Genomic DNA, 26943 nt, shown 5'->3' on the forward strand with positions numbered 1-26943 from the left:
TACCAGATATTAAACTATACTATAAAGCAGCAGTCATCAAAACAATATGGTACTGGCTAAGAGACAGAAGGGAGGATCAGTGGAATAGACTTGGGATAAATGACATCAGCAAGACAGTGTATGATAAACCCAAAGAGCCCAACTTTTGCGACATGAATCCACTATTTGACAAAAACTGCTGGGAAATTTGGAAAACAATATGGGAGAGATTAGGTTTAGATCAACATCTCACACCCTACACCAAGATAAATTCAGAATGGGTGAATGACTTGAATATAAATAGGGAAACTATAAATAAGTTAAGTGAACACAGAATAGTGTACTTGTCAGATCTCTGAGAAAGGAAAGATTTTAAAACCAAGCAAGAGTTAGAGAAAATTACAAAATGTAAATTTAATGGTTTTGATTATATTAAGCTAAAAAGCTTTGGTACACACAAAAACAATGTAATCAAAATCAGAAGGGAAACAACAAATTGGGAAAAAATCTTTATAACGAAAAACTCTGACAGGGGTCTAATCACTCAAATATACAAGGAGTTAAAGCAATTGCATAAAAAATCAAGCCATTCCCCAATTGATAAATGGGCAAGAGACGAATAGGCAATTTTCAGGTAAAGAAATCAAAAGTATCAATAAGCACATGAGAAAGTGTTCTAAATCTCTAATAATTAGAGAAATGCAAATCAAAACAACTCTGAGGTATCACCTCACACCTAGCAGATTGGCTAAAATGAAAGAAGGGGAGAGTAATGAATGTTGGAGGGGATGTGGCAAAACCGGGACATTGATGCATTGCTGGTGGAGTTGTGAAATGATCCGGTCATTCTGGCTGGCAATTTGGAACTCTGCCGAAAGGGCTATAAAAGAATGCCTGCCCTTTGATCCAGCCATACCATTGCTGGGTTTGTACCCCAAAGAGATCATAGATAAACAGACTTGTACGAAAATATTTATAGCTGCGCTTTTTGTAGTGGCAAAAAACTGGAAAATGAGGGGATGTCCTTCAATTGGGGAATGGCTGAACAAATTGTGGTTTATGCGGGTGATGGAATACTATTGTGCTAAAAGGAATAATAAACTGGAGGAATTCCATGCAAATTGGAGAGACCTCCAGGAAGTGATGCAGAGCGAAAGGAGCAGAGCCAGAAGAACATTATACACAGAGACTGATATACTATGGTAAAATCAAATGTAATGGGCTCCTGTACCAGCAGCACTGCAATGACACAGGACAGCTCTGAGGGATTTATGGTAAAGATGCTACCCACACTCAGAGGAAGGACTGCAGGAGAGGAAACATATAAGATAAACAATTGCTTGAATGCATGGATTGAGGCAGACATGAATGGGAAATAGACCCTGAACAAGGACACTTGTTACAACCAGTGGAAATGTGCGTTGGCCATGGGTGGGGGGAGAGCGGGGGATGAAGGGGAAAGTAGGGGCATAATGTATGTAAACAGATTAAAAACAAATATTAATAAATGTCTAATAAAAAAAGGTTTATGGGAGAGTGGAAAGGGTTTATAAAGCCTTAAAATATATATAAATAATAAAATAAATATAACGTAAAAAAAAATATTTGCAGTAGAGTGATCTTTTAACATCAAAACCCTAATCATATTCCCATTAAAGTACGAGATCAATTATATTTTTTCTTCTGCATTTCTACTCCCAAAGTTCTTTCTCATAAAGTTCCTCTGGACTGTCCTGGGTCATTGCATTGCTGCTAATACAGAAGTCTGTTATATTCTATTGTGTCATAATGTTCTCTTGGTTCTGCTTCTTTCGCTCTGCATCAATTCCTGGAAGTCTTTCCAGTTCTCCGCCAGTTCATTATTCCTTTCATCACAATAATATTCCATCACCATCAGATACCACAAATTATTCAGCCATTCCCCAAGCAAAGGATAACCACTCATTTTTGCCATCACAAAGAGTGTGGTTATAAATATTTTTGGGCAAGTCTTTTTCCTTATTATCTCTTTAGGGTAGAAACCGAGGAGTGGTATGGCTGGGTCAAAGGTTAGGCATTCCTTTAAAGCCCTTTGCACATAATTCTAAATTGCCCTCTGAAGGAAGGAATTTGCAGGATCATGCAAACAAGGTGAAAATACAGAAAAGCAAAGGAGAGGAGCTTTGGAATGTTTGTGGGAGAGAATTCTGAAAGGCAATGGAATATGAGGGTGACCATTGGAAACCTCAAGGTCTTTGGGCTTGAACTCGAGTGGGAGACTGCTCTGGACCAACTCTCCTGATCTAGGCAGCATTTCCTATCCCAAAGTGATTCCTGTGAAAAGACTTGTTGAATTCCTGTTCCTGTTCCTAAATACCTGGAAATCTTTACCTGTGTGGACTCTATCCAGAAGCAGTTTACCTAAAGGGCTTGCCCAGAGGGAAGACTGACAGAGCTAGCAGGAGTTTCCAACCTGATGTGCTAACATCCTAAAGATTATTAATCCACTGAATTAGCCTAGGGTTAGCTATTGATAGGGAACATCAAAATCAGATAGGATTTTCCATGGATGCTCTGGCTGAATGAAGCCAAGGGCTGAAATTTGTCACCCATTTTGGGGTATTAGCTAGGGCTCCTACATCCCCTTTCCTGACTATCCTTGTAAATAAATCTTCAAACATATAAGAAGCAGTCAGATCAAACTATTAGGGACATAAGGGGATACCAGTTTGAGGGGATTTAGGGGAGAGAGGGTCTGCATTCGATTTAGCTAAGCCAAGTCTCTATCAACCATAATTCTCTCTCTCCCTAGCAATTCAGTGACAGGGGAAATCACCTCAGGAAATTAGGTGGAGCTAAACTCCTAGCAAAACATCATTCTTTCTTTGAGGTGTTTGTTCCTTTCTGATACAGTTGCTGTATTATTTCCACCTGAATTACTGGCCTTAAATAAAGAAGCAACCATCTTTGAATCTCTGTCCCTGAGGAGGAATTGTAAGGCTGGTTAAGCTAAACTCAGGTCACTCAATATAACTCCTCTCAGGGGTTCTCTCCTTTACCTTTTTATGCCTCCAAAACGGCTGGACCAATTCACAATTCCACCAGCAGTATATTAGTGTCCCAATTTTGCCACATCTCCTCCAACATTTATCACTTTCCTTTGCTGCCATACTGGCTAGTCTGATAGACGTACGGTAGTACCCCAGAGTGTTTTAATTTGCATTTCTCTAATCAGAAGGGATTTAGAACACTTTTTCATGCACTTATTGATAGTTTTAATTTCATCATGTCAAAACTGCCTAGTCATGTCGCTTGACCATTTGTCAGATATCTGTAACTCTTAAAATTGTTTTCATTATCATAACAAAATATACATTGGGTGAGGTTGTGGTATTAAGCTGTTAAGGATGATATATTATTATAGTGACATGTTGTAGTCTCTTTGTTCTGTCTTAAATTCTTTCCTTTCCCATAAATATGACAGGTATACTATTTTATGTTCATCTAATTTACTTATAGTTCCTTTATTTTTAAGTCATTCACTTATTCTGAATTTATCTTGGTGTAGGGTGTGAGATGCTGATCTAAACCTAATCTCTCCCATACTATTTTCTAATTTTCACAGCAGTTTTAGTCAAATAGTGGGTTTTATTCCAGATGCTGGGATCTTTAGCTTTATCTTAAAGTAAATCCAAGTCTATTCCATTGATCCTCCCTTCTGTCTCTTGGCCAGTACCATATTGTTTTGAGGACCACTGCTTTATAGTACAGTTTAAGATCTGATACTGCTAAGCCCCCATCCTTCACATTTTTTTTCATTAGTTCCCTTGATATTCTTGATCTTTTGTTCTTCCAAATGAACTTTCTTATAATTTTTTCTAATTCAGTAAAAAAGTTTTTTGGTAGTTTGATAGGTATGGCACTAAATCAATTTGGGGAGGATTGTCATTTTTAATATATTACCTCGACCTACCCATTAGCAATTGATGTTTTACCAATTATTCAGACCTAGTTTTAATTGTGTGGAAAGTGTTTTGTAGTTATCATATAATTCCTGTGTTTCTCATGGTAAATAGATTTCTAAATATTTTATATTGTCTAGGGTGATTTTAAACTTATGCTGCTGTGTTCTGTCAGAAATATATAGAAATGCTAATGATATGTGTGGGTTTATTTTGTATCCTACAACTCTGCTATAGTTGTTGATTATGTCCCCTAGCTTTTTAGTTGATTTTCTAGGATTCTTTAAGTAGACCATAATATCAACAGCAGAGTGATAGTTTAATATCCTCACTGCTTACTTTAATCCCTTCAATTCCTTTTTCTTCTCTAATTGCTACTGGTAGAGTTTCTAGTACAATATTAAATAATAGAGGTAATAATAGGCAATCTTGCTTCACTCCTGATCTTACTGGGAAGGCTTCTTATACCCTTTACAAATGATGCTTACTGATGGTTTTAAATATGTACTGTTTATTATTTTTAGGAAAGGCCCATCTACTCCTATACTTTCTAGTGTTTCAAAAGGAATGATTGTGGCATATTGTCAAAGCTTTTTCTGCATCTATTGAGATAACTTTGTGATTTCTCTTTGTTTGGTTGCTGACAAGGTCAATTATGTGGATAGTTTTCCTAATATTAAACCATCCTTGAATTCATGGTATAAATCACACCTCATCATAGTGAATAATCCTCATGATCACTAGCGAGTCGTTTTGCTAGTATTTTATTTAAGATTGTTGCACCTACATTCATTAAGAAGATTGGTCTGTAGTTTTCATTCTTTTTGGTGTGCCTGGCTTTGGAATCAGTACTATATTTGTGTCATAAAAAGAATTTGGTAAAACACCTTCTTTGCTTATTTTGTCAAATACTTTGTGTAGTATTGGGATTAGCTGTTCTTTAAGTGTTTGATAGAAATCACTTATGAATCCATCAGGCCCTGGGGATTTTTTCTTAGGGAGTTCCTTGATGGCTTGTTCAATTTCTTTTTCTGAGATGGGATTGTTTAAGTATTCTATTTCCTCTTTTGTTAATTTAGGCACTTTATATTTTTGTAAATATTCATGCATTTCACCTAGATTTTCATATTAATTGCCATATAATTGGGCAAAAGAGTTCTTAGAAATTACATTAATTTTCTCATCATTAGAGGTAAGGTTGCCCTTTTCATCTTTGATACTGTTAATTTGATTTTCTTCTTCTTTTCTTTTATTAGATTAACCAGTACTTTATTTTATTTGCTTTTTTCCCCCCACAACTATCAGCTTCTAGTCTTATTTATTAGTTCAACTGTTATTCTACTTTTATTAATTTTTCCTTTGAGTTTTAGGATTTTCAATTTAGTTTTTAACTGGAAATTTTTTATTTGTTTTCTTTCTAGATTTTTAAGTTGCATGCCCAGTCCATTGACCTTTTCCTTCTCTGACTTGTTGATATATGCACTCAGGGATATATATTTTCCCCCTGAGTACTGCTTTGGCTGTATCCCATAGATTCTGATATGTTGTTTTCTCATTGTCATTCTTTTCAATGAAATCAAGAAATTGTTTCTTTGACCCAACAGTTTTGAAGAATTAGATTATTTAGTTTACAATTGTTGTTAAATCTTCCTTTCCACAAGTCCTTATTGATTATGACTTTTATTGCATTATCGTCTGAAAGAAATTCCATATATTATTTCTGCTTTCATACATTTGCTTGCAATGTTTTATGACCTAGTATATGGTTAATCTTTGCATATGTGCCATGTACTGCTGAAAAAAAGGTATATTCCTTTTTCCTCTATTTTTCTCCAATATCTATTAGTTCTGATTTTTTTAACATTTTTTTTTCACTTTCCTTAATCCTTTATTTATTTTTTGGTTTGATTTATCTAGTTTTGATAGAGGAAGCTTGAGGTCCCCCACAAGTATGGTTTTTACTATGTATTTCCTCCTTAAGCTCCTTTAGTTCCTCCTTTAGAAATCTGAATGTTGTACCATTTGGTTCATATATGTTAAGTACTGATATTTCTTCAATATTTATACTACCTTTCATCAAGACGTTTCTTATCTCTTTTAATCAGATTTATTTTTGCTTTAGCTTTGTCTGAGATTATAATTGCCACTTCTGCCTTCTTTGTCTCAGTTGCAGCCCAGTAAATTCTGATCCACCCTCTTACCTTTACCCTGTGTATATCTACCTGCCTCAAGTGTGTTTCTTATAGGCAGCATATGGTCAGATACTGATTTTTAATCCATTCTGCTATCTGCTTCCTTTTTGATGGTGAGTTCATCACATTCACATTCAGTTACAATTACTGTTTGTGTATTTCCATCCATTTTGACTTCCTCCTTAGATTCTGCCTTTTCTCTTATCCCTCTTACCCTCTGCTCCAACTTTTTTAGTCAGTTTCCTTCCTTTACTCTCCCTAATATTCCTCCCATTCCCAGCACCTCCCCTCCTCCTGATTCCCCTCATACTATAATACCATTTAAATGACCTTTAAATCACCTTCTCCCTCCCTTGTATTGCTCTCCTCCCTACCAGCCCATTTATTACTCTTTTACTTCTCTGTAGTGCATGATACAGTTCTCTGCACCAACAGATCTGATTGTTCCCCCCCTCTCTGAGTCAATTTCAATGTGTGTAACATGTAAGTATTGCCTGTCTCCAACCTTTTTTCATCCTTCCATTGTATTGGTATTCTCCTACTCTCCCCCCATGCATTTCTTTATGAAATATAAATTTACCCCATTTCATCACTTTTCCCATTTCGCTTAGTATTATCATCTTCTTTTACCCCTAGTTTTTTATATCTTTTTTTTTTTTGACATTTAATCCTATACAGTTTGTCACTGGTATACTTCTTCTAGTTACACTAATAATGATAATAACAATTTTTAAGAGTGATCAACATCATTTTTTCTTATAGGAATACAAATCATTTGAACTTACTGGGTCCCGTAAAAGTTTTTTGTTGTTTTTCCTCCCTTTCTTAATTACCTTTTGGTGATTCTCTTGAGTTTTGTGTTTGGGCATCAAATTTTCTGTTTAAGTCTGGTCTTTTCTTTATGAATGTTTGGAAGGCTTCTATTTTATTAAATGATCATACTTGCCCCTGCAAGAATATAGTCAATTATGCTTGTTAGTTAATTCTTGGTTGTAGACCCAGTTCCCTCTCTTTCTGGAATATCATATTTCATGCTTTCCGGTCCTTCAGTGTGGATGCAGCCAGGTCCTGTGTTATCCTAACTGTAGTTCCATGATATCTGAATGGATTTTTCTTACCTTGTAGTATTTTTCCTTGGTCTGGTAGTTCTTGAATTTGGCTATAACATTCCATGACATTGTTAATTAGGGATTAAATGCAGGAGGTGATCTGTGGATTCTTTCAATCTCCACTTTTCCCTTTTATTCAAGAATGTCAGGGCAGTTTTCTTGGATAATTTCCTGTAGGATGATGGCCAGGCTTTTTCCTTTTGTCATGATCTTCTGGTAGTCCAATAATTCTTAAATTGTTTCTATCAGATCTATTTTCCAGGTCTGTAGTTTTAACAATGGGGTATTTCATATTTTCCTCAATTTTTTTCATTCTTTTGATTTTGTTTTATGGACTTTTGATGCCTTGTGAAGTCATTTGCTCCTAGTTGTTAGATTCTAATTTTTAAAGACTGAATTTCATCACTGGCTTTTTGGTCATCCTTCTCCTTGTGGTCTTTTTTCACTGTAGGTTATCTTTCCTTTTCTTTACCTCATTTTCAAGCTAGTCAAGTCTGGCTTTCGAGACACTTTTTCTTGTTTTAGTTCATGTTCCTCTGTTTCCAGATGACTTATTTTGCTTTTTAATTTCTTTTCCCAAGTGTCTTCAGCCTCTCTTAACTGTTTTTTTTTCTAATTGTGTTTTGAGATTTTCCAAAGCCCGTGTCCAATTGGCTGGAGTTTCTGTGTTTTTTCTTGGTGTTCCTTGTTCCTCCTCTATTCCATTTGCTTTTTGTTCATTACCTGGATAGAATATATTTGACTTGTCTCTTTCCCATACTTCTCCTATTGACTTAGGTAGAGATAGAGAACCAGACTTGGAACCAGAATGAATCATTTTCCTAAGTTTAAATTTGGTCTGAGACATTTGAATCACAGTAAATTAATCTTAAAAAAAAAAAGTAAACAATGAAAATAAATTTAAATTTCCAAAATGAGCAAGAGAAGGAAATGGCAAATCACTCTGGTATCTTAGTCAAGAAAACCCCAAATGGGGCTACAAAAAAGTAAAATATAACTGAAATGAATGAACAACAACAATCTTCCCTTTGCCTACAGACTAAAATATAAACGCTGTAACATAGTCTCTAGAATACAAAGATATCTTATGAGTCATTTACATTTACCCAGCTATAAAAGTCTGAATTAGACACCAATTCATAAAATAAATCTTTCCCAAAAATGACTCATCAATGTCAGATGGGATTGTGCAAAAACAGGCATACAAATGCACTGTTGATAAAACTATGAATTAGCAAAAACCATTTTGGAAAACAAATTTGAATTATACAAATAAAGCAACTAAAATATTCATCTCCTTTAAACCAGGAATTATATATAATATTTATAATAATATTTTTCTGTTAGCAAAGAATTGAAAACAAAGAAGGTGCTCATACATTGGAGAACTGGCTTAAAAAATTGTGATATGGAATGACAGTTCTATAAGAAAAAAAAAGATGAGTAATTTTTATTCTGGTGAATATATTCATTAATTCATTCATCTTTCTAATTTATTTCCTGTTTTATGTATTGCACCAGGGCCAGTTACCAGCATCTACCACCATTTAAAGGTGAAGTAGTCAACCCTCTTTGGTTTTCACTTGGGTCACTGTGGCTCCTGTGGAAACTGCCACCTCCCATAATTAAGCTATCATTACTCTTTAATGTTCAGAGTGATAGATTTTCAATGCCTCCTATAATTTCTTGGACAGAGAATTAGGGATTTTAGAAGTAGTGAGGCTGGGGTCTTCTATTCTGAGTTGTGCAGCACTGTGTTGCTGATAGTTGTATACTGGCCTTCCTCATGCATTTAAAAAAGTCTTTAATCTGGGGCTTTCTCACCTCCCTGGAACTTTATCAACAAGGTCCTCCATTTCCAAGACTTGCAAAGGCTGAGCCTTACAGGTTATATGTGTATCCCTTGCCATCTCTGATCATACAGGGAGACAATCTTGCACTGAGAATATCAGTTGGTGGGCCGCTTTTCCATTTAGAATAAATTTCTGGCTGACATTTTGTTTAGTTCTGAGTTAAAAGAAATCACTTAATGTAGTAGCTCTTCATTGTATTTATTAATCATTATTTGGCCTGGTGGGAACTTTAGAGTTTTTCTGGAGTAGGCTGGAAAGGTTGCCTCCTTTTTCAGGCAGCTATCTTTAGCCAAAATCATCATGTGGATTATTTTCTTAATTTATAGCATAAATCTAACTTAGCACACTAAATGTGAAGGGTCTTTTTTATGGTTTTGCTGGAAATTTTTGTTTTTAATTTTGTCATTAATATCCATCAATGACATTTGTATGTAATATTTTCATTTTCCTGTCCTTCCCAGATTTAGGCATCATAATTTTATTCATAGAAAAAGTCTGATAATGTTGTTACTCTTATTTCTTGAGAATTAGTATAGCTATTTCTTATTCATTTTTAAAATTCTGAAGAAAATTTCCATACACCCAAAAGAACACAAACAGGATTCTCCTCTTTGACCTGCAAATCTCCATTTCCTACTGCTTGACTTTTTTATAAAAAGTATATAGCAAATTTTATGTGTTATTTCCCAAATTGTGTTACTTGGCACGTGCTTTCCTTCAGTTCTCTTCTATGCATTCTTTAAAATGTTTCAATGACCTGCTTAAAAAACATTTCACATTATTAGGTCTGTATCCCAAAGACAGAAAAAAAAAAAAAGAGAGAAAGAGGGACTTATTTCTGCAGAGGCAAGGAATTGGAAAATGAGGGGATACCCATCAATTGGGGAATGGCTGAGCAACTCATGGAAAATGACTGCAATGGAATATTACTAGGGTATATAAGAGATAATGAGCAAGGATGATCACAGAAAAACCTGGGAAGACTTATATAAACTTATATAAACTCATGCACAGTAAAGCGAGTAGAACCAGGAAACTATTGTACAAAGTTGTTACTCTGCAATATTGTATGGATGATCAACTGTCAATGACTTGCTGACTCTGTACAAGACAATTCCAAAGGTTTCATGATGAAAATTGCTGTCTACCTCCAGGGAGAGAACTGATGAACTCTGAATGCAAATTAAAACATACTTTTTTTATTCTATTTTTCTTTTTTGAGATGTGTTTTTTACAAAACAGCTAATATGGAAATGTTTAAGTATTTATACATAAAATCACTTGCCTTCTCTTAGAGGGATAGGTAAACAACAGAGAAAGAGAATTTGGAAATCAATTTTTTAAAAAAATGAATATTAAGAAATTTACATATAATTGGGAAATATTTGGCAAAGTAAATAAAAATATATTTTTAAAAATCAAAATAAGCCAAAAAATAGCATCATTATTTTTAATTCCCTTGAGAAATGAAGAAAAGAAAAATGACAAATAAGCACAGTCGAACAAAATGAATGTCCCCTATATCAGTCTTCTCTGTAGGGAGGTGAGTAACATGCTTCATCATAGGTACTTTGGAAGGAGAAAAGGCTGGTGCCTTCACTGCTCAGAGAGCATAAGTCTCTTTTTTGTTCTTGCTACTCCTATACAAATTTTTTCTCTTGGTTCTGCTCATGAAACTCTGCATCAGTTTATGCTACCTAGGATTCATTGAAATCACCTCTTTCATAATTTCTTATGAGGTAGAAATATTCCACTATGGCAGCTAGGTAGCTTAGTGAGTTGAGAGCCAGGTCTAAAGATGAGAGGTCATGGGTTCAAATTTGTCTTCAGATAGGTCCAGCTATGTGACCCTGGGCAAGTCACTTAACCTCCGTTGTCTAATCTTTATCACTCTTCTGCCTTGGAACCAATTTACAGTACAGACTTTAAAACAGAAGGGAAGATGTATTTTTTTTTAATTATATACATGAGAGATATATATACACATATATATAATGTATGTGTGTGAATATACATATATATATATTTCATTATGTTAATATGTGCAATTTTTCAACCATTCACCAAAAATCTATAAAGCAATCTAAACAATCACTTTGTAGTCTAGTTCTACTCTTTTTCATCTCTTTCTACTTCAGAATCAGGAAGTTTTACTTATTTATTTCTTCCACAGCAACATTCCTTTCTTAACATTTTTCCTTTCCCTACCCCTGCCTTTTTCCTTGGTTGAGTTTAAGGTATTTCTACAACAAATTCTTTGTGTATATGTATGCATGTGTATTGTCTTTTATCCATTTATTTAGATAAGAATACTCATGACCATGCCCCTACCTAACCCTTTATATTTGTGTACTTTTCTTCTGCTTCTTTTTTTTAAAACCCTTCCCTTCTCTCTTACAATCAATACTGTACATAGATTCCAAGACCAGTAAGGGCTAGGCAATTGGAGTTAAATGACTTGCCCAGAATCACATTGGTAGGACTTATCTGAGGTCGGATTTGAACTCAGGACCTCCTGTCTCTAAGCTTGGCCCTCAATCCACTGAGCTACCTAGCTGTCCCTATTATTCTTCCTCATTTTTGAGTAATAAGTTTCACTTTTTTCTTTCTCCTTTCTAATTAGTTTATTCTTTTTAACTTACCTTTTCTTATCCCCTCATTAAACACTTGGACTAGAACTCTTTAAACACTCCTAGAATCTTTGATTTTCATATTTACCTTCCTAAACATACATAATTCTAAAAGCAACTTATATATTTTTTTACTCTATTGGAATGTAAGCACCAAACCATAACAAAGTTCCTCCCAACTGCTCAAATTTACCTTTCTAGGTTTCTCTGTGCTTTTGTATTTGTATTTCAAAGTACTTACTTGGCTTTCTATCAGAAATTACAAAACCCCCTATATTCCTTTGTTGAGAGCCGTTGGATGTAGAAATGCCATTGGAGAAATAGGATCAAATTTAGGGCCTGTTATCTGGATTCCCTACGTGACCAATCCAGGCTGAGGCAGTCTTTGTGTTTGGTTCTGGTCACCTGAGCCCCGAAAAGCTCTGGTACCAGCAGGTAGGTTAATCCAAAATCAACTTGATCCCTCCAAGAGGCTATTAGGAGTCATTTAGAGAAACAGAGTCTGTAACAGATATTTTATCTGGATCCCATTACAAAATCATCGGCAAGTAAAACTGTGTATGATTTTCTGCACTGCATGTCAGGACAGACAGAATGGGCCATCTAAGATAAAAATCTGAGGCTCCTCTTTTGACTCAGTCTTTGATCCCCACCTTTCTTAGAATTCTTATTGGAGAGCTTTGAAGTGGCAGACCAGCATCTACTGAGTTAATGATTCCTTTCCTTGATAATTGAGAAGCCTGAATCCTAACAAATGTTAATTAGATAAGAGTGCATATTCAGATTAGAACTGGCTCCATTTGGGCGAATGCAGGATTTGACTGGTGAGCATCTCCATGGGGTATTTCCTCTCCCAGAATTATCCCCTACTAAGTTGGTGGTTGAAATTTGACCATTTGTCTTTGCACCTTTATTCTTTAGACTTCAATGGATTATGTGTGATTTATTACCCCCTTACAATGGTGACTCTTTTTGTGTTCTTTGCTTGAAATCAGTATATAATAAACTCCCAAGCCCACAGAATTTGGAACAGCATGGGCTAACCACTAGTCTAGTTGTTCTCATTTTCTTTCTCCTCCCTTAACCATCCTATGCTACCACGCCGCTCAGGACCCCAAAAAACCACATAGGGGGCTGGCTCCCTATATTCCTTTAAAAGACCATTTCCCCTCATCAGACTCTACTCAGCTTTGCTGGGTAAGTTATTCTTGATTATAAGACTATCTTTTGCCTTTTGAAATGCTGAATTCCAAGAACTACTCTGGTTTGTAGTGAAGCTGCCAGGTCTTGATTCTGGTTCTTTGACACTTAAATTGCTTCTAACTGAATGCTTACAGATAGCTTACAAATCCTTCTATTTTTATAATTTTTAAAATTTTGTCACAATATTTCATGTTTTCTTGTAGGGTTATTAATTTATATGACACATTCTAATTTTAAAGGAATTACTTTCTTGAGCAATAATTATCACTTTCTCTTTTTGAGCTACTTGAGAATAAATAATACAATCTTCCTAATCAAGGCCTATGGCAAGACCAAAAAGAAGAGCATTTTAAACATGAGACAGAGCCAATAAAAAGGTACAAAGTCAAGAAGGAAAGTGCTATGCATAAGCAGTGCATAAAAGTAAGTTGGCCAATGGCATTGGGTCATTGAATACATGGAGGGGAACAAAGTGTAAGAAGACAGCAAAAAGAATAAAGGGCCAGGATATAATGGGACTTAAAAGCCAAAAGGATACTGGAGGTAATAAGAAGCCAATAGAATATACTGAGTGATGGGAAGGGTTGTGGTGGATAGAGGGGCAGGGAGATGCTTATGATCAAGCCTGCACTTTAGAAAAAATCACTTTGGCAGGTTAGAAAAGGATAAATTCATAGGTGAATGACTTGAGGTACGTAGATAACCAAAAGGCTACTTGCTAGTTCAGTGGTCTGGGCATAAGGTGAGAAAGGCTTACATCAGAGTGGCACCTATATAAGATGAATACATACAAGGAATGTTGTGAAAAAAGAAATGACAAGACTTAGCATATAGATATGTAGGTTTGGGTATAAAAAAGAAATCAAGATTAACACTGATGGTGCAGCCTTGACAAAAATAAATAAATATTACCTGGGGTTTTTAGGTGCAGGGGGCAAGCAGAGGGAGGAGCCTAAAAGCAAAGATAATGAGTTCTGCTTTTTTTCATATTCAGTTTAAAATACCTATAAGACATTAAGTTTGAGTTCAATAGGCAACTGCTGATGTGAAACTAGAGCCCAGGAGAGAAGTTAAGGCTAGATATAAGGATCTGGGAATCATCTATATAGAGATGATAATTGAACCCAGAGGACCTGATGAATCATTAAATGAAACTCTAAAAGAAAGAAAACATAGTAAAAGAACAGAGATTTATTGAGCATACACATTTAGATGATATGATAAAGAAGGAAGAAGCTGAAAAATGGTGAGGTATAAGATTCTTGGGAGGAGAAATAAGAGAAAACAAGGTCATGAAAATCCAGAAGAAAAAGTATACAGGAAATGATCAGCAATGACCAAATGAGAGGGGATGTAGCAAAACTGGGACTTTAATGCATTGCTGGTGGAGTTGTGTATTGATCCAATCATTCTGGACACCAATTAGGAACTATGCCCAAAGCACTTTAAAAGACTGCCTGCAGGGGCAGCTGGGTAGCTCAGTGGATTGAGAGCCAGGCCTAGAGACGGGAGGTCCTAGGTTCAAATCTGGCCTCAGACACTTCCCAGCTGTGTGACCTTGGGCAAGTCACTTGACCCTCATTACCTACCCTTACCATTCTTCCATCAAGGAACTAATACACAGAAGTTAAGGGTTTAAAAATATATTTAAAAAAAAAAAAAGACTGCCTGTCCTTTGTCTAGCTATTCCACTGCTGGGTTTGTATCCCAAAAACATAATAAGGAAAAAAGACTTGTACAAAAATATTTATAGCCATGCTCTTTGCGGTGGCAAAAAATTGGAAAACGAGGAGATGTCCTTCAATTGGGGAATGGCTGAACAAATTGTGGTATCTGTTGGTGATGGAATATTATTGTGCTAAAAGGAATAATAAACTGGAGGAACTGTATATGAACTGAAACGACCACCAGGAATTGATGCAGAGCGAAAGGAGCAGAACCAGGAGAACCTTATACACAGAGACTGGTACACTGTGGTACATTTGAATGTAATGGACTTCTTTACTAGCAGCAATGCAATGATCCAGGACAATTCTGAGGGACTTATGAGAAAGAACGATATTCACATCTAGAGAAAGAACTGTGGGAGTAGATCCACAGAAGAAAAACAATTTCTTGATCATATGGGTCGATGGGGATATGTCAGGGATGTAGACTCTAAGCAATCACCCTAACGCAAATATTAATAATATGGAAATAAGTCTTGATCAATGACACATGTAAAACCCAGTGGAATTGCTCATTGGCTATGGGAGAGGGGTGGGAGGAAGGGAGGGAAAGAGCATGAATTTTGTAACCATGGAAAAATATTCTAAATTAATTAATTAAATAAAAAATTTTGAAATCACAAGAAAAAGAAAGGAAGTGAATGAAATGTTAGAAAAATTAGAACTAATAGATATCAAGAGAAAAAAAGGAATATACCTTCTTTTCAGCAGCACATGGTACATACACAAAGACTGGCCATGTACTAGGGTATAAATACATTGCAAAAAAATGTAGGAAAGCAGAAATAATAAATGCAATTTTTTCAGATCATAATGCAACAAAAATTATAATAAGGGCTTATGGAAAGGAAAGTTTAAAATTAACTGGAAACTAAATAATGTAATTCTTCAAATCTAGTGGGTCAAAGAATAAATCAAAGAAACAATTACTGATTTCATTGAAGAGAACAACAATGAGGAAACAAAGTAGTACTCAGGGTAAAATTTATATCCCTGAGTGCATATATCAACAAGTCAGGGAAGGAAGAGAGCAATGAATTGGGCATGCAACTTGGAAAACTAGAAAGAAAACAAATTAAAAATCTCCAGTTAAAAACTAAATTGTAAATCCTAAAAATCAAAGGAGAAATTAATAAAATTGAAAGTAAAGGAACTATTGAATTAATAAATAAGATTAGGAGCTGGTACTTTGAAAAAGTAAATAAAATAGGTAAAGTACTAGTTAATCTAATAAAAAAAAAAGAAGAAAATCAAATTAACAGTATCAAAGATGAAAAGGGTGACCTTACCTCTAATGAAGAGGAAATTAAAGTAATTATTAAGAACTATTTTGCCTAATTATATGGCAATAAATATGGCAATCTAGGTGATATGGATGAATATTTGCAAAAAGTAAACTGCCTAGATTAACAGAAGAAGAAAAAGAATACTTAAATAATCCCATATCAGAAAAAGAAATTGAACAAGCCTCAAAGAACTCCCTAAGAAAAAGTCCCCAGCGCCATATGGCTTCACAAGTGAATTCTATCAAACATTCAAAGAATAACTAATCCCAATATTATACAAACTATTTGACATAATAAGCAAAGAAGGAGTTGCAGCAAATTCCTTTTATGACACAAATGTGATACTCATTCCAAAGCCAGCCAGACCAAAAACTGAGAAAAAAAAACTACAGACCAATCTTCTTAATGAACATAGATGCAAAAATCTTAAATAGAATACTAGCAAAAAGACTATAGCAAGTTATCACAAGGATTATTCACTATAACTGGGGGGATTTATACCAGGAATGCAAGGATGGTTTAATATTAGGAAAACCATCCACATAGTTGACCATATCAATAATCAAACCAACAGAAATCACAAATAGATGCAGAAATATCTCAATAGATGTAGAAAAAGCCTTTGACAAATACAACACCCATTCCTATTGAAAACATTAAAAAGTATAGGAATAAAAGGGCTTTTTCTAAAATTAATAAGCAGTATATATTAAAAACCATCAGCAAGCATCATCTGTAAAGGGGATAAGTTAGAAGCCTTCTCAATAAGATCAGGAGTGAAGCAAAGATGCCCATTATCACCTCTATCATTTAATATTATATTAGAAATACTAGCAGTAGCAATTAGATGTGGGAAGTCAATAAGAGAAATAGAGTCTCAAATAGATAAAAATTTGAGACTCCTCTTTTGACCCCTCTTGTGATCCATACCGTTTCTTGTTGAAAAGTTGGTTATTCCTGTTGACTCCCTAGGAGCATAGGGCCACAACCATCTCACGCCAACTTGTTGAAAAGTACTGTGGCCTTATTGAAAAGCTCTAAGCTCTTAGCAAATCAGTAGTCAAGAGGTTAACATTCTTCCCCTTTGGTCAGAAATGAAGCCAAGGCCAAAACCTTAGTTTAGCAGGGGCATTTTGCCCCAGAGAAAAGCATTCTCAGACTTAGCTTGTTGATAATCACGAAGCTGAAGGTCCAGCCTGGTTCTTATCTTCACCTTGAAGCTTCTAAGCCTGTTGTATTGTCTATGTTAAAAATGCAGCTCTGTGCAGCTGTGGGAAACTTTCCTTGTGCTTTTGGGTGAAAGGGAGTTTGAATTTTCATATATAATAAACTTGTGACTCAATGTGACTCAATGGCACTTTGGAGAAGCAGCTATGAGTTAACAGTCAAGATCATCAGAGATGATACATAGATCTCCACAATTAAAGAAGAAAAAGAAATTGAAAGGATTAAAGTAGGCAGTGAAGAGACTAAACTATCACTCTTTGTAGGTGATATGATGGTCTACTTAAAGAATCTTAGAAAATCAACTAAAAAGCTAGTGGAAATAATCAACAACTATAGCAAAGTTGCAGGATACAAAATAAATCCACATGAATCATCAGCATTCCAACACAACTCATTAGCAAGAGTTAGAAAGAGAAACTCTATTTTAAATCACTCTAGACATAAAATATTTAGGAATCTACCTGCCAAGAAAAACATAGGAATTATATGAACACAACTACAAAACACTTTTCACACAAATAAAACTAAATCTAAATAATTGGAAAAATATTAACTGCTCATGTGTTGGACAATGTAATATAATAAAAATTACTTTCCTACCCAAATTAATTAACTTATTCAGTGCCATACCTATCAAACTATCAAGAATCTTTTTCATAGAATATGAAAAAACTATCACAAAGTTTATCTGGAAGAACAAAAGATCAAGAATATCAAGAGAAATAATGAAAAAAAAGTGTGAAGGATGGGAGCCTAGCAGTACCAGACCTTAAACTATTACAAAGCAGTGGTCATCAAAACAATATGTTACTTACTGGCTAAGGGACAGAAAGGTGCATCAATGGAATAGATTAGGAATAAATGACCTCAGCAAGCTAGAGTTCAATAAAATTAAAGACCCCAGTTTTTGGGACAAGAACTCATTATTTCACAAAAACAGTCATATCAAGAACACTGCAGAACTTGAAAAGATGAAACTCAGGTCCACAATTCAACACTAATACCTAAAATTTGTAGGACCATGGATTAGCTTCTGGTTTCTACTCTCTAAAATAAATATAATAAAAATAAATATAATAAAACTTGCAGACCCTAATGCAGAAGACTATTGAAAGAAAAGTCTTTTGTAAATATTAAATAAATATGAAGTCTAAAATAACAAGGTAAATTATTATAATTTTTATAATTCAGTTATTTTTATCCACTAGGTAAAGTCAAAGGCCTTACATGGACATGAAAGCCATAGAAAATCATAGTGGCTTTTTATTAAAAGTATTACCTGCATTTTGACTGCAATTACAACAGAGATGAGTTCCTTTTCCAATTCCTTGAAAACAACCAGCTTTTTTAAGGTCAAGCTGCATAACCTGAAAATGAGAACAAATAAACTGTACTTAGTAGTGATCTACTATCAATATATCAGGCAACTTGTTTATATAGAAAACAAATGAGGGCTACCCAGAGAAAGACAAATGAAGAAGACTCACAAAAGGAAACTGTCTAGCCAGAATAAAATTTTCACTAAGATACAGAAACTATAAATAATGGTTTTTTAACCATAAAAAAGTTATTAAGTATCTTACCTTTTCATATGCTACATGCATAAAAAGGTAATCAACTGTTCATTAATTATTTAATATCTATCTTCTGAAAACTGAGTATTGTAATATCATATGCTATGGGGCAAGAAAAAAAAGGTGAGGATATAAGAGAATAAACACTTCCAGATGTTTACTTACCAGATGCACGAATATCTGCACACATATAAAAAAGGCATATATATATATATATACACATATATAAAAGGCAAATACAGAGCAATAATATATTAATAGTTTATACTTTTAAAAATATGAATACTTTCATCCATATCTAATCATATTCCTCAACACTCCTCTTTTCTGACCATTATACCTCATCCTTTCATCTGTCCCTAAACCTCAACACTATTAAAACTATTCTTCAGCTTCATCATAATCTCCAAAGGCTCCCCTCCATCAGTACTTTCTCAGGCCATTAACTTAGCTCTGACTTTCCCTTCCTTCCCAATTTCCACTGAAGAGTAAATCAATTTAAATCTATAATGCTATGTAATCTTAAATCCCTTATCTCTCCTTTTCCATTACTACTTATCTCTAGCCAAACCTCAGCCTTAGATTACTCCCCACTATCTATGTCATCTGATCTTACTGCTGAAGTCCTCCTACAGCTAGAGGAAATCTCACAAATCCATGCTGACTTCCTACAGTACAATTCATATTATATGACTGGGCCTTCACTACAGAAAGGCAATCCTTTTATTCTTTCTAAAATGATATCAATAAAAGATATTACATTTTCTCCTTGGGTCTCCCAGGCTACATTGTGCCCCATTCTCCAAGTTTAATAGCATACCTCTTAATTTACTAAATAAAAGTAATTAATTCACATAAGCCAGTTTCTCAGTTTCTCCCTTTTTCTTCATCACGAAACCTCTTACATTCTTTCCCACTTTTCTCTTCCAGTTGGTAAAAGAGACGTGGTGGAAGAGCTTGACACAGGACTTAGAATTACAAAAATCTGAATTTAAATACAGCCTCAAACACTTACTAGTGTGACCTTGGGCAAATAATTCAACATTTCTGTGCTTCTAAGTACCCTTCCAATTCTATGAAATTGACATAGCACTTTCTGAATACAGCTAATGCAAGAATGATGGGCAGCAGAGAGCCCTGAGGAGTAGAGAAAATGGAGGTCACAAGAAGATGAAGAATAGCATAAAGGGTAGTCAGACACTGGTAAAGATGGGATGTTAAATGTTATGATGAGATAAAGGAATTTCAGTCTCTAAATATGGAAGTAGACCATCTACAAATGATTTCAAGATCAAGGGTATTAATATCTTGTGGGTGCATAGCTGAAATGGAGTGAAGGAATAGGTCTTCTGAACTAAGTCAAGTAAAATTAGAGTATCTGAGGGAATATGTGTATGTATGTGTGAAGTATACTAGTATATGGTTTGGAAGGATTCTCAGAGTGGTATTAGCTTTCACCACTACTAATCCACCATCTTGGCTCTCTTCCTTGGATACTAGTAGAAGGAAAGAAAGTAGAGAGGCAAGAAAGATGGAGCCTAGTGTTGCATTCACTGAGGAAGGAAGGAAAACATCAAGGTACAGTAGACAGTAGCCACAAAATTTTGGATCGAGTAATAAATTTTGTAGTGTAAACCTCAAGGAAAAGAGGTTTCCAACTGATGATGTCAAGCAGAAAATCCAGAAGTGGTAATGGAGAGAGAAAGGTTTTATTCCAATTCCTGTAATGAGTCAGGTTTTGAGAAAAAGGAAGACAATAATGGCCAGAAAAGTAGTGTCACTAGGACTAGGAGGGAACCAAATAGTTTTGATGACAATTGTTCTACAAAATAGTCATTAACAGGGAAGGTCTACTCTCTCCTTTCCTATTTTCCCCCCATCATTTCCCTTGATAGTCTAGATCAGTGGTTCCCAAACTTTTTTGGCCTACCGCCCCCTTTCCAGAAAAAAATATTACTTAGCCCTCTGGAAATTAATTTTTTTAATTTTAATAGCAATTAATATGAAAGATAAATGTACCTGTGGCCATCACCGCTCCCCTGGATCGCTGCAGCACCCACCAGGGGGCAGTAGCGCCCACTTTGGGAATCACTGGTCTAGACCTTTGGTTCCTTCAGGAGAATTATTTTGTCAACTTTGCAAAGCATCCCTTTGGTAGTTTGATATAACATTAAATCTGTCATTTTATTTCAGTAGTACTGTCATTTTTATTGTATTGGCACAGACCAAGAAAAGTATTGATATCCCTTACATAACTTACAGAACTGAGGCAAAATCATTACCCAAGCCAGGAAAATAGTAAACACAAAAACAATACAACTGGAGAGAACAACAACACAAATCAATCAAAACTGAAAGGTGCAAAATTATAAAGGATCTGGGTTCAAACCCTAGCTGAAATTGTGAATCTGGGCTTTACTTAATTCATGTGTAAAATGAGAAAGTGGGACTAAAGGGCATTTGAGATGTCTGTCTGGTTCTAATTCTATTATCTGATGATCATATTTGTTAGACTAGTAGCACCTATTAAATCAATCAAAATTTAGATGTCTCTTTCATATTGGGCACTGTATTAGGAACTGTGTCTAATCCTACAAGGAGAAAAGAAAGATAAAGACTGAAAGAAGGCCATTAGATAGGGCAATTAAGAAACTAATAAACTTTGGAAAGAGGAGTTTTGGTTGAATGATGAATTCAGAAACCAAATTGAAGATAATTTAGAAGACAGTAAGAGGGCAGGAGAGATATGGGAAATTTTACCAAGATGGTAGTGCTCTTCCTCACAAAACAATGTTGTATTTAACTATTTTCTTTTTATTCTCTTTATAGGTATAGTATACATATTATACATGCATATTATATCTATCAGCTGATCAAGAAGTAGTTTTGCTGTCTTTCCCCTGCATAATGAAAGTTCTTTACACATAGCAAAATTGTGATAACCAGGGATGTCAACATATCCCTTTAAATATTAGACAAATGTAACAAAAGGATAAGCAAAAATGAAATTAAGGATTTGAAAAGTTACATATGAGATCTCTGAAGATTAATGGAAGGGGAAAGAGTTTATATTTCTCAGGGTGGATAGCACCTTTACAAAAACAAACCCATACTACAGCATTCCTTAAAAATAAATGTAGAAAAGCAAGAATATTAAATATATCCCTAATTTATGGCAATCATAATTAATAATAGGCATATATCACGAGAAGGCCCAGAGTTGCTACTCATTCTCTACATCCTCCTCACTTTCCAATCTGTTCCACTATCAAATTGGTGCTGGTTCAATTGGACCTGACTCAAAGCTATGCCTAAATCAATAACTGATGAATCCCTGACTGGAACTACTAAAATTTAAAAAGTCCAGGCATAAATGCTAATTCTTTGACACTTTCACAATGTCTCTTGTTACCTCCTTTCCTCTCTCAATCCTGTCAGATCACGTTCAGGTTTTGTCAGCTCTTAGAGATTAAGGATTGTCTCATTTTCTTGTTTTTGCAACTTGAGTGTTTTTAGCACAGTGTCTGGTACTTAGTAAGCATTTAATAGATGTTTTATCTACCATTTGGAGAATAAACAATTAAATGCCAACATTGTCACTTCAAATCATGAATCATAGAAATAAGGACTACTTTCATAGAAAATGACTACAAAAAGATATACCAAAACTAGGATGTAAACAAAAGTAGTCCTTAAGGAAAATTTTTTTTCTCTCTAAAAATTATTTCTATCAATTTCTATCAACAAGAAAAAGATTAATGAAAGGTACATGAAATTTAAAAAATAAAACCTAGAAAAAAGAAATGTAAAACCCCCATTAAAAAATAGAATCTGCAAAAATCGAAGAAGAGAATAACTATGCAGAAATTTAAAAAGAAAGAACAAATATAAATGACTACATAATCTGACTAAAGAGAGTGAAAAACTCCAATTGCCAAATTTTTTAAAATTAAAAACAAGAATTCATAAAGAATAAAAGAAATCAAGCAACTATTTTGCCCAATTACAATGCCAACAAAATTGAAAGCTTAAATGAAATGGATAAATAATGTTGTTTCCCCTCTAATTCCCCTTAAATGAAATGGATAAATTATGTTGTTTCCCCTCTAGAAGAAGCCTTTAAACAACTCCAACATGAGTAAAAGGCACAGATAAAAGGGAGAATAATGTAATTAATTTTTGAATAAAAGATATTGGTTGATTTATCTCTTACAATTGACTGGGGTAGAATATCTTGTTTGAGCAGCTAAAGATAATACTGAATAGCAACATGATTTTGGTAAATTGGTACAACAGAATGAGCTTGTAGAAATAATTTTCCACTACACTGAAGAGTGGCTGAGGGGCTCCACCCAGGGGAGGGAGTAAGCACTATCATTGGGCTGCTGGGCAAAGGAGTAGTCCAGGAGTAGTGGAGAGAGGGAAGGGATAAGCTCCATGGAGTCCCTTTGCCTTTCTAGTAACTAACTCTGCCAGGGACAGTGTGTGTGCCCAAAGAGAGGTCTCTCTGTGTGCCATCTTTGGCATGCGTGCCTTGGATTTGCCATCACGGCTCTAGACCTTCCCTCCTACAACATTCAGGGCAAAGATATAGTTCTGTATGATTCCTGAGCATATATGCTTATAAATAATTCAAACTGGGACATCTAGGTGGCTCAGTGATTTGAGATCCAGGCCTAGAGATGGAAGGTTCTAGGTTCAAATCTAGCCTCCAATACTTCCTAACTCTGTGACTCTGGGCAAATCACTTAATCTCTACTGCCTAGCTCTAACTACTCTTCTGCCTTGGAACCAATACATAGTACTGATTCTAAGATGGAAGGTATGGGTTTTTTTAAATAAAAAATACAAATTGACTAGTGAGGAAATGCAGGAAAAAATTTGTAGGTACATAGATAAAATATGGAGAAATTAAAATGTCATTTTGCTCTGAAGAATGTTAAAGCAAAATTAAACATCAACTTATCAATTTCTTTTCAAACCCATAGGATCTAGGTTAAGTAAATCCAGAACAAATGAAAAGGATAAATTGATAAACAAATGCTACTATTTTTACACATACACAAGGGATAGATGAACACTAATTTTTAATTTCTAGCAAACATCATACTTTCTCCTCCTACCAATATCCTACCTTCTCAATCTCCACTGCTGGATCTTTGTCAAGGTTAGGTGTAGAATATCTATCTTGGTGATTTCTACCTAGATTCATTTACCATCTCAATACACATATTGAGTCTCATATTTTTTGGTCCAGCCCTAACTTCTTTAATAACTTTCAGATTCTGACCTCCTAGTTCTCAAATTGGATGCCCCATAAACATCTTTTTTTAAACATTTATTTTTTAAACATTTATTAATATTTATATTTTAGAAAAGTTAACATGGTTACATGATTTATGTTCTTACTTTCCCCTTCACCCCTCAACCTTCCCCCCCTCCCCTGGCCAATATGCATTTCCACTGGTTTTAACATGTGTCATTAATCAAGACCTATTTCCAAATTGTTGATAGTTGCATTGGTGTGGTAGTTTCGATCCCCAATCATGTCCTCATCAACCCATGTATTCAAGCAGTTGATTTTCTTCTGTGTTTCCTCTCCTGCAGTCCTTCCTCTGAATGTGGGGAGCTTTCCTTTCCATAAGTCCCTCAGAACTGTCCTGGGTCATTGCATTGCTGCTAGTACAGAAGTCCATTACATTCTATTTTACCACAGTATATCAGTCTCTGTGTACAATGTTCTTCTGGCTCTGCTCCTTTCGCTCTGCATCAATTCCTGGAGATCATTCCAGTTCACATGGAATTCCTCCAGTTTATTATTCCTTTTAGCACAATAGTATTCCATCACCAGCATATACCACAATTTGTTCAGCCATTCCCCAATTGAAGGACATACCCTCCTTTTCCAGTTCTTTGCCACTACAAAAAGTGCAGCTATAAATATTTTCGTACAAGTCTGTTTATCTATTATCTCTTTGGTGTACAATCCCAACAATGGTATGGCTGGATCAAAGGGCAGGCATTCTTTTATAGCCCTTTGAGCATAGTTACAAATTGCCATCCAGAATGGTTGGATCAGTTCACAACTCCACCAGCAATGCATTAATGTTCCAATTTTGCCACATCCCCTCCAACATTCATCACTCTCCCCTTCTTTCATTTTAGTCATTCTGCTAGGTGTGAGGTGATACCTCAGAATTGTTTTGGTTTGCATTTCTCTAATTATTAGAGATTTAGAACACTTTCTCATGTGCTTATTGACAGTTTTGATTTCCTTATCAGAAAATTGCCTATTCATTTCTCTTGCCCATTTATCAATTGGGGAATGGCTTGATTTTTTTATACAATTGATTTAACTCCTTGTATATTTCAGTAATTAGACCTCTGTCAGAGTTTTTTGTTATAAAGATTTTTTCCCAATTTGTTGTTTCCCTTCTGATCTTGGCTACATTGTTTTGGTTTGTACAAAAGCTTTTTAGTTTTCTATAACCAAAATAATTTATTTTACATTTTGTAATTTTCTCTAACTCTTGCTTGGTTTTAAAATCTTTCCTTTCCCAGAGATCTGACAAGTATACTATTCTGTGTTCACTTACCTTATTTATAGTTTCCTTCTTTATATTCAAGTCATTCAACCCCCCATAAACATCTTGAACTCTCTACAGTCTTGTCTGTGACCTCATCCACCAACTAAGACTGCTCTCTCCCATGCCAAATAATAAATAAACATGAATCTGCTTAACCACATCCAATTTCTATGCTCAAAGACATTCAGTGACTGGGAACTCACAGCACCCAAAATAATTCATTCAGTTTTATTGGGAAATATTAGGAATTTTTCTCTACTATTCATGTTCATATACATAAAAATAAGACATAGATATAGAGCTAGAAGGAATGTTAAAATATTACATAGTTGAGAACACAGTCAAGAATGGGAGTAGAAGATTCCAACAAAATCACCACAGTGCTCCTCTCCCAATAACTCTAAAATAGTGTATTAAATTGAATTCCAGAGGAGTATAAGCAAAAGATGAGTGAGATATTTTTAAAACCCAAGGTAATTTAGGTGGTCAGAAGGACAGGTCTGAGACAATATAGTGGTGGCTACCTTAGAATACATAAGCAACACCACCTATCGACCTAGGAAGTGGCAGCATCTCTTATCCCAAAGATGGTAAGGGAATTGGAAAATTGATCAGAAAGTGAAAACAGTTAAACCCTGTGCTAGCACTAGGTAAAAGACCACATCTTTCTAGGAAGCTCCTTTACTTTTATCCAATTTCAGGTCCAAGATCCAAGACTAAGAGGAGAGCTTAGGGGCACTGAATAAAATTTCAAGACTGTGTTAGTTAAAATCACCTGGGGTTCTATTTGGAAGGATTGAACCTCAATATAGTGTTGTTTGACAAACTTCTGTGGACCTGTGGGGGTCCTTAAAACTACATTTCCTGTGGTCCAACGGTTTTCATGGGTTTCCTGTTTTGGATGACGTATTAAAGGTGAGGGACTGTTTTAAGTAGGGGGTAGTGACTTGGAACTTCCTCTTTTAGCTACCTGAGCTCGAGGAGAGAGGAAGGTAAATGGCTGAGGTGAGATTGGAATAGGTTTTTCTTACAGGCGCGTGGTCAGTTTATCTCTATCAGCATGGTTTTTATTAAAATACTATTCTCCCTTTTGATCTCGGCCCTCATCATTTTTAATAATAACAAGACAGAAAAGAATGCTAGTCATTGTAGCTGAAAGGAAGCAGGACCCCAAAATCAGTAATGACCTGAATGTAGAGCAATGACCACCTCTCAAGGACTAATACCACCTTGAAAGAATTGAAAACCTATAGGTACTCAAATATAGCTGTGAAAATAGTAGGGTGAAAAAATCTAAAGTTTGGAACAATATCCCTTTCCTTATCCTCATACCAGGTGAGCAAATCTCAACATTAACATGAAGTTCCAAGGCAAGGAATAAAACTAGAAAAATGAGCCAACAAAAGAGAATCTGATCACAAAAAACTATAATAGTAACAAGTGTTATATTCATATCCTGGGAAATGATGGATGCCACCTTGAATGACAGGGAAGGCAGTTGGAAGACAGTGGAATGTTCCTGGGTGCCCTGAGCCAGGGACAAACGTCAGTTAGCCTGGCAGTATAAATAACTCTGACAGCCTTTTGGAAGGGTCTTTTGGTCTTGGGTCTTTGGGCTCTTTAGGTTTTTAGGTC

The 26943-nt window shown here is 35.2% G+C and overlaps 1 protein-coding gene across 2 annotated transcripts in view; it reads right to left on the reverse strand.

The window, feature by feature from the left end:
* Positions 1-26943, reverse strand: part of PACS2 (phosphofurin acidic cluster sorting protein 2) — a 373380-nt gene that overhangs the window by 275713 nt on the left and 70724 nt on the right. For both annotated transcript variants that reach the window (XM_044664723.1, XM_044664722.1), the window contains exon 2: positions 18427-18514. In XM_044664723.1, the coding sequence (XP_044520658.1) occupies positions 18427-18514 (88 nt within the window). The remainder of the gene's footprint in view (positions 1-18426; positions 18515-26943) is intronic.

This window comes from Gracilinanus agilis, chromosome 2, assembly GCF_016433145.1.
Source record: "Gracilinanus agilis isolate LMUSP501 chromosome 2, AgileGrace, whole genome shotgun sequence".
Lineage (NCBI taxonomy): Eukaryota > Metazoa > Chordata > Mammalia > Didelphimorphia > Didelphidae > Gracilinanus > Gracilinanus agilis.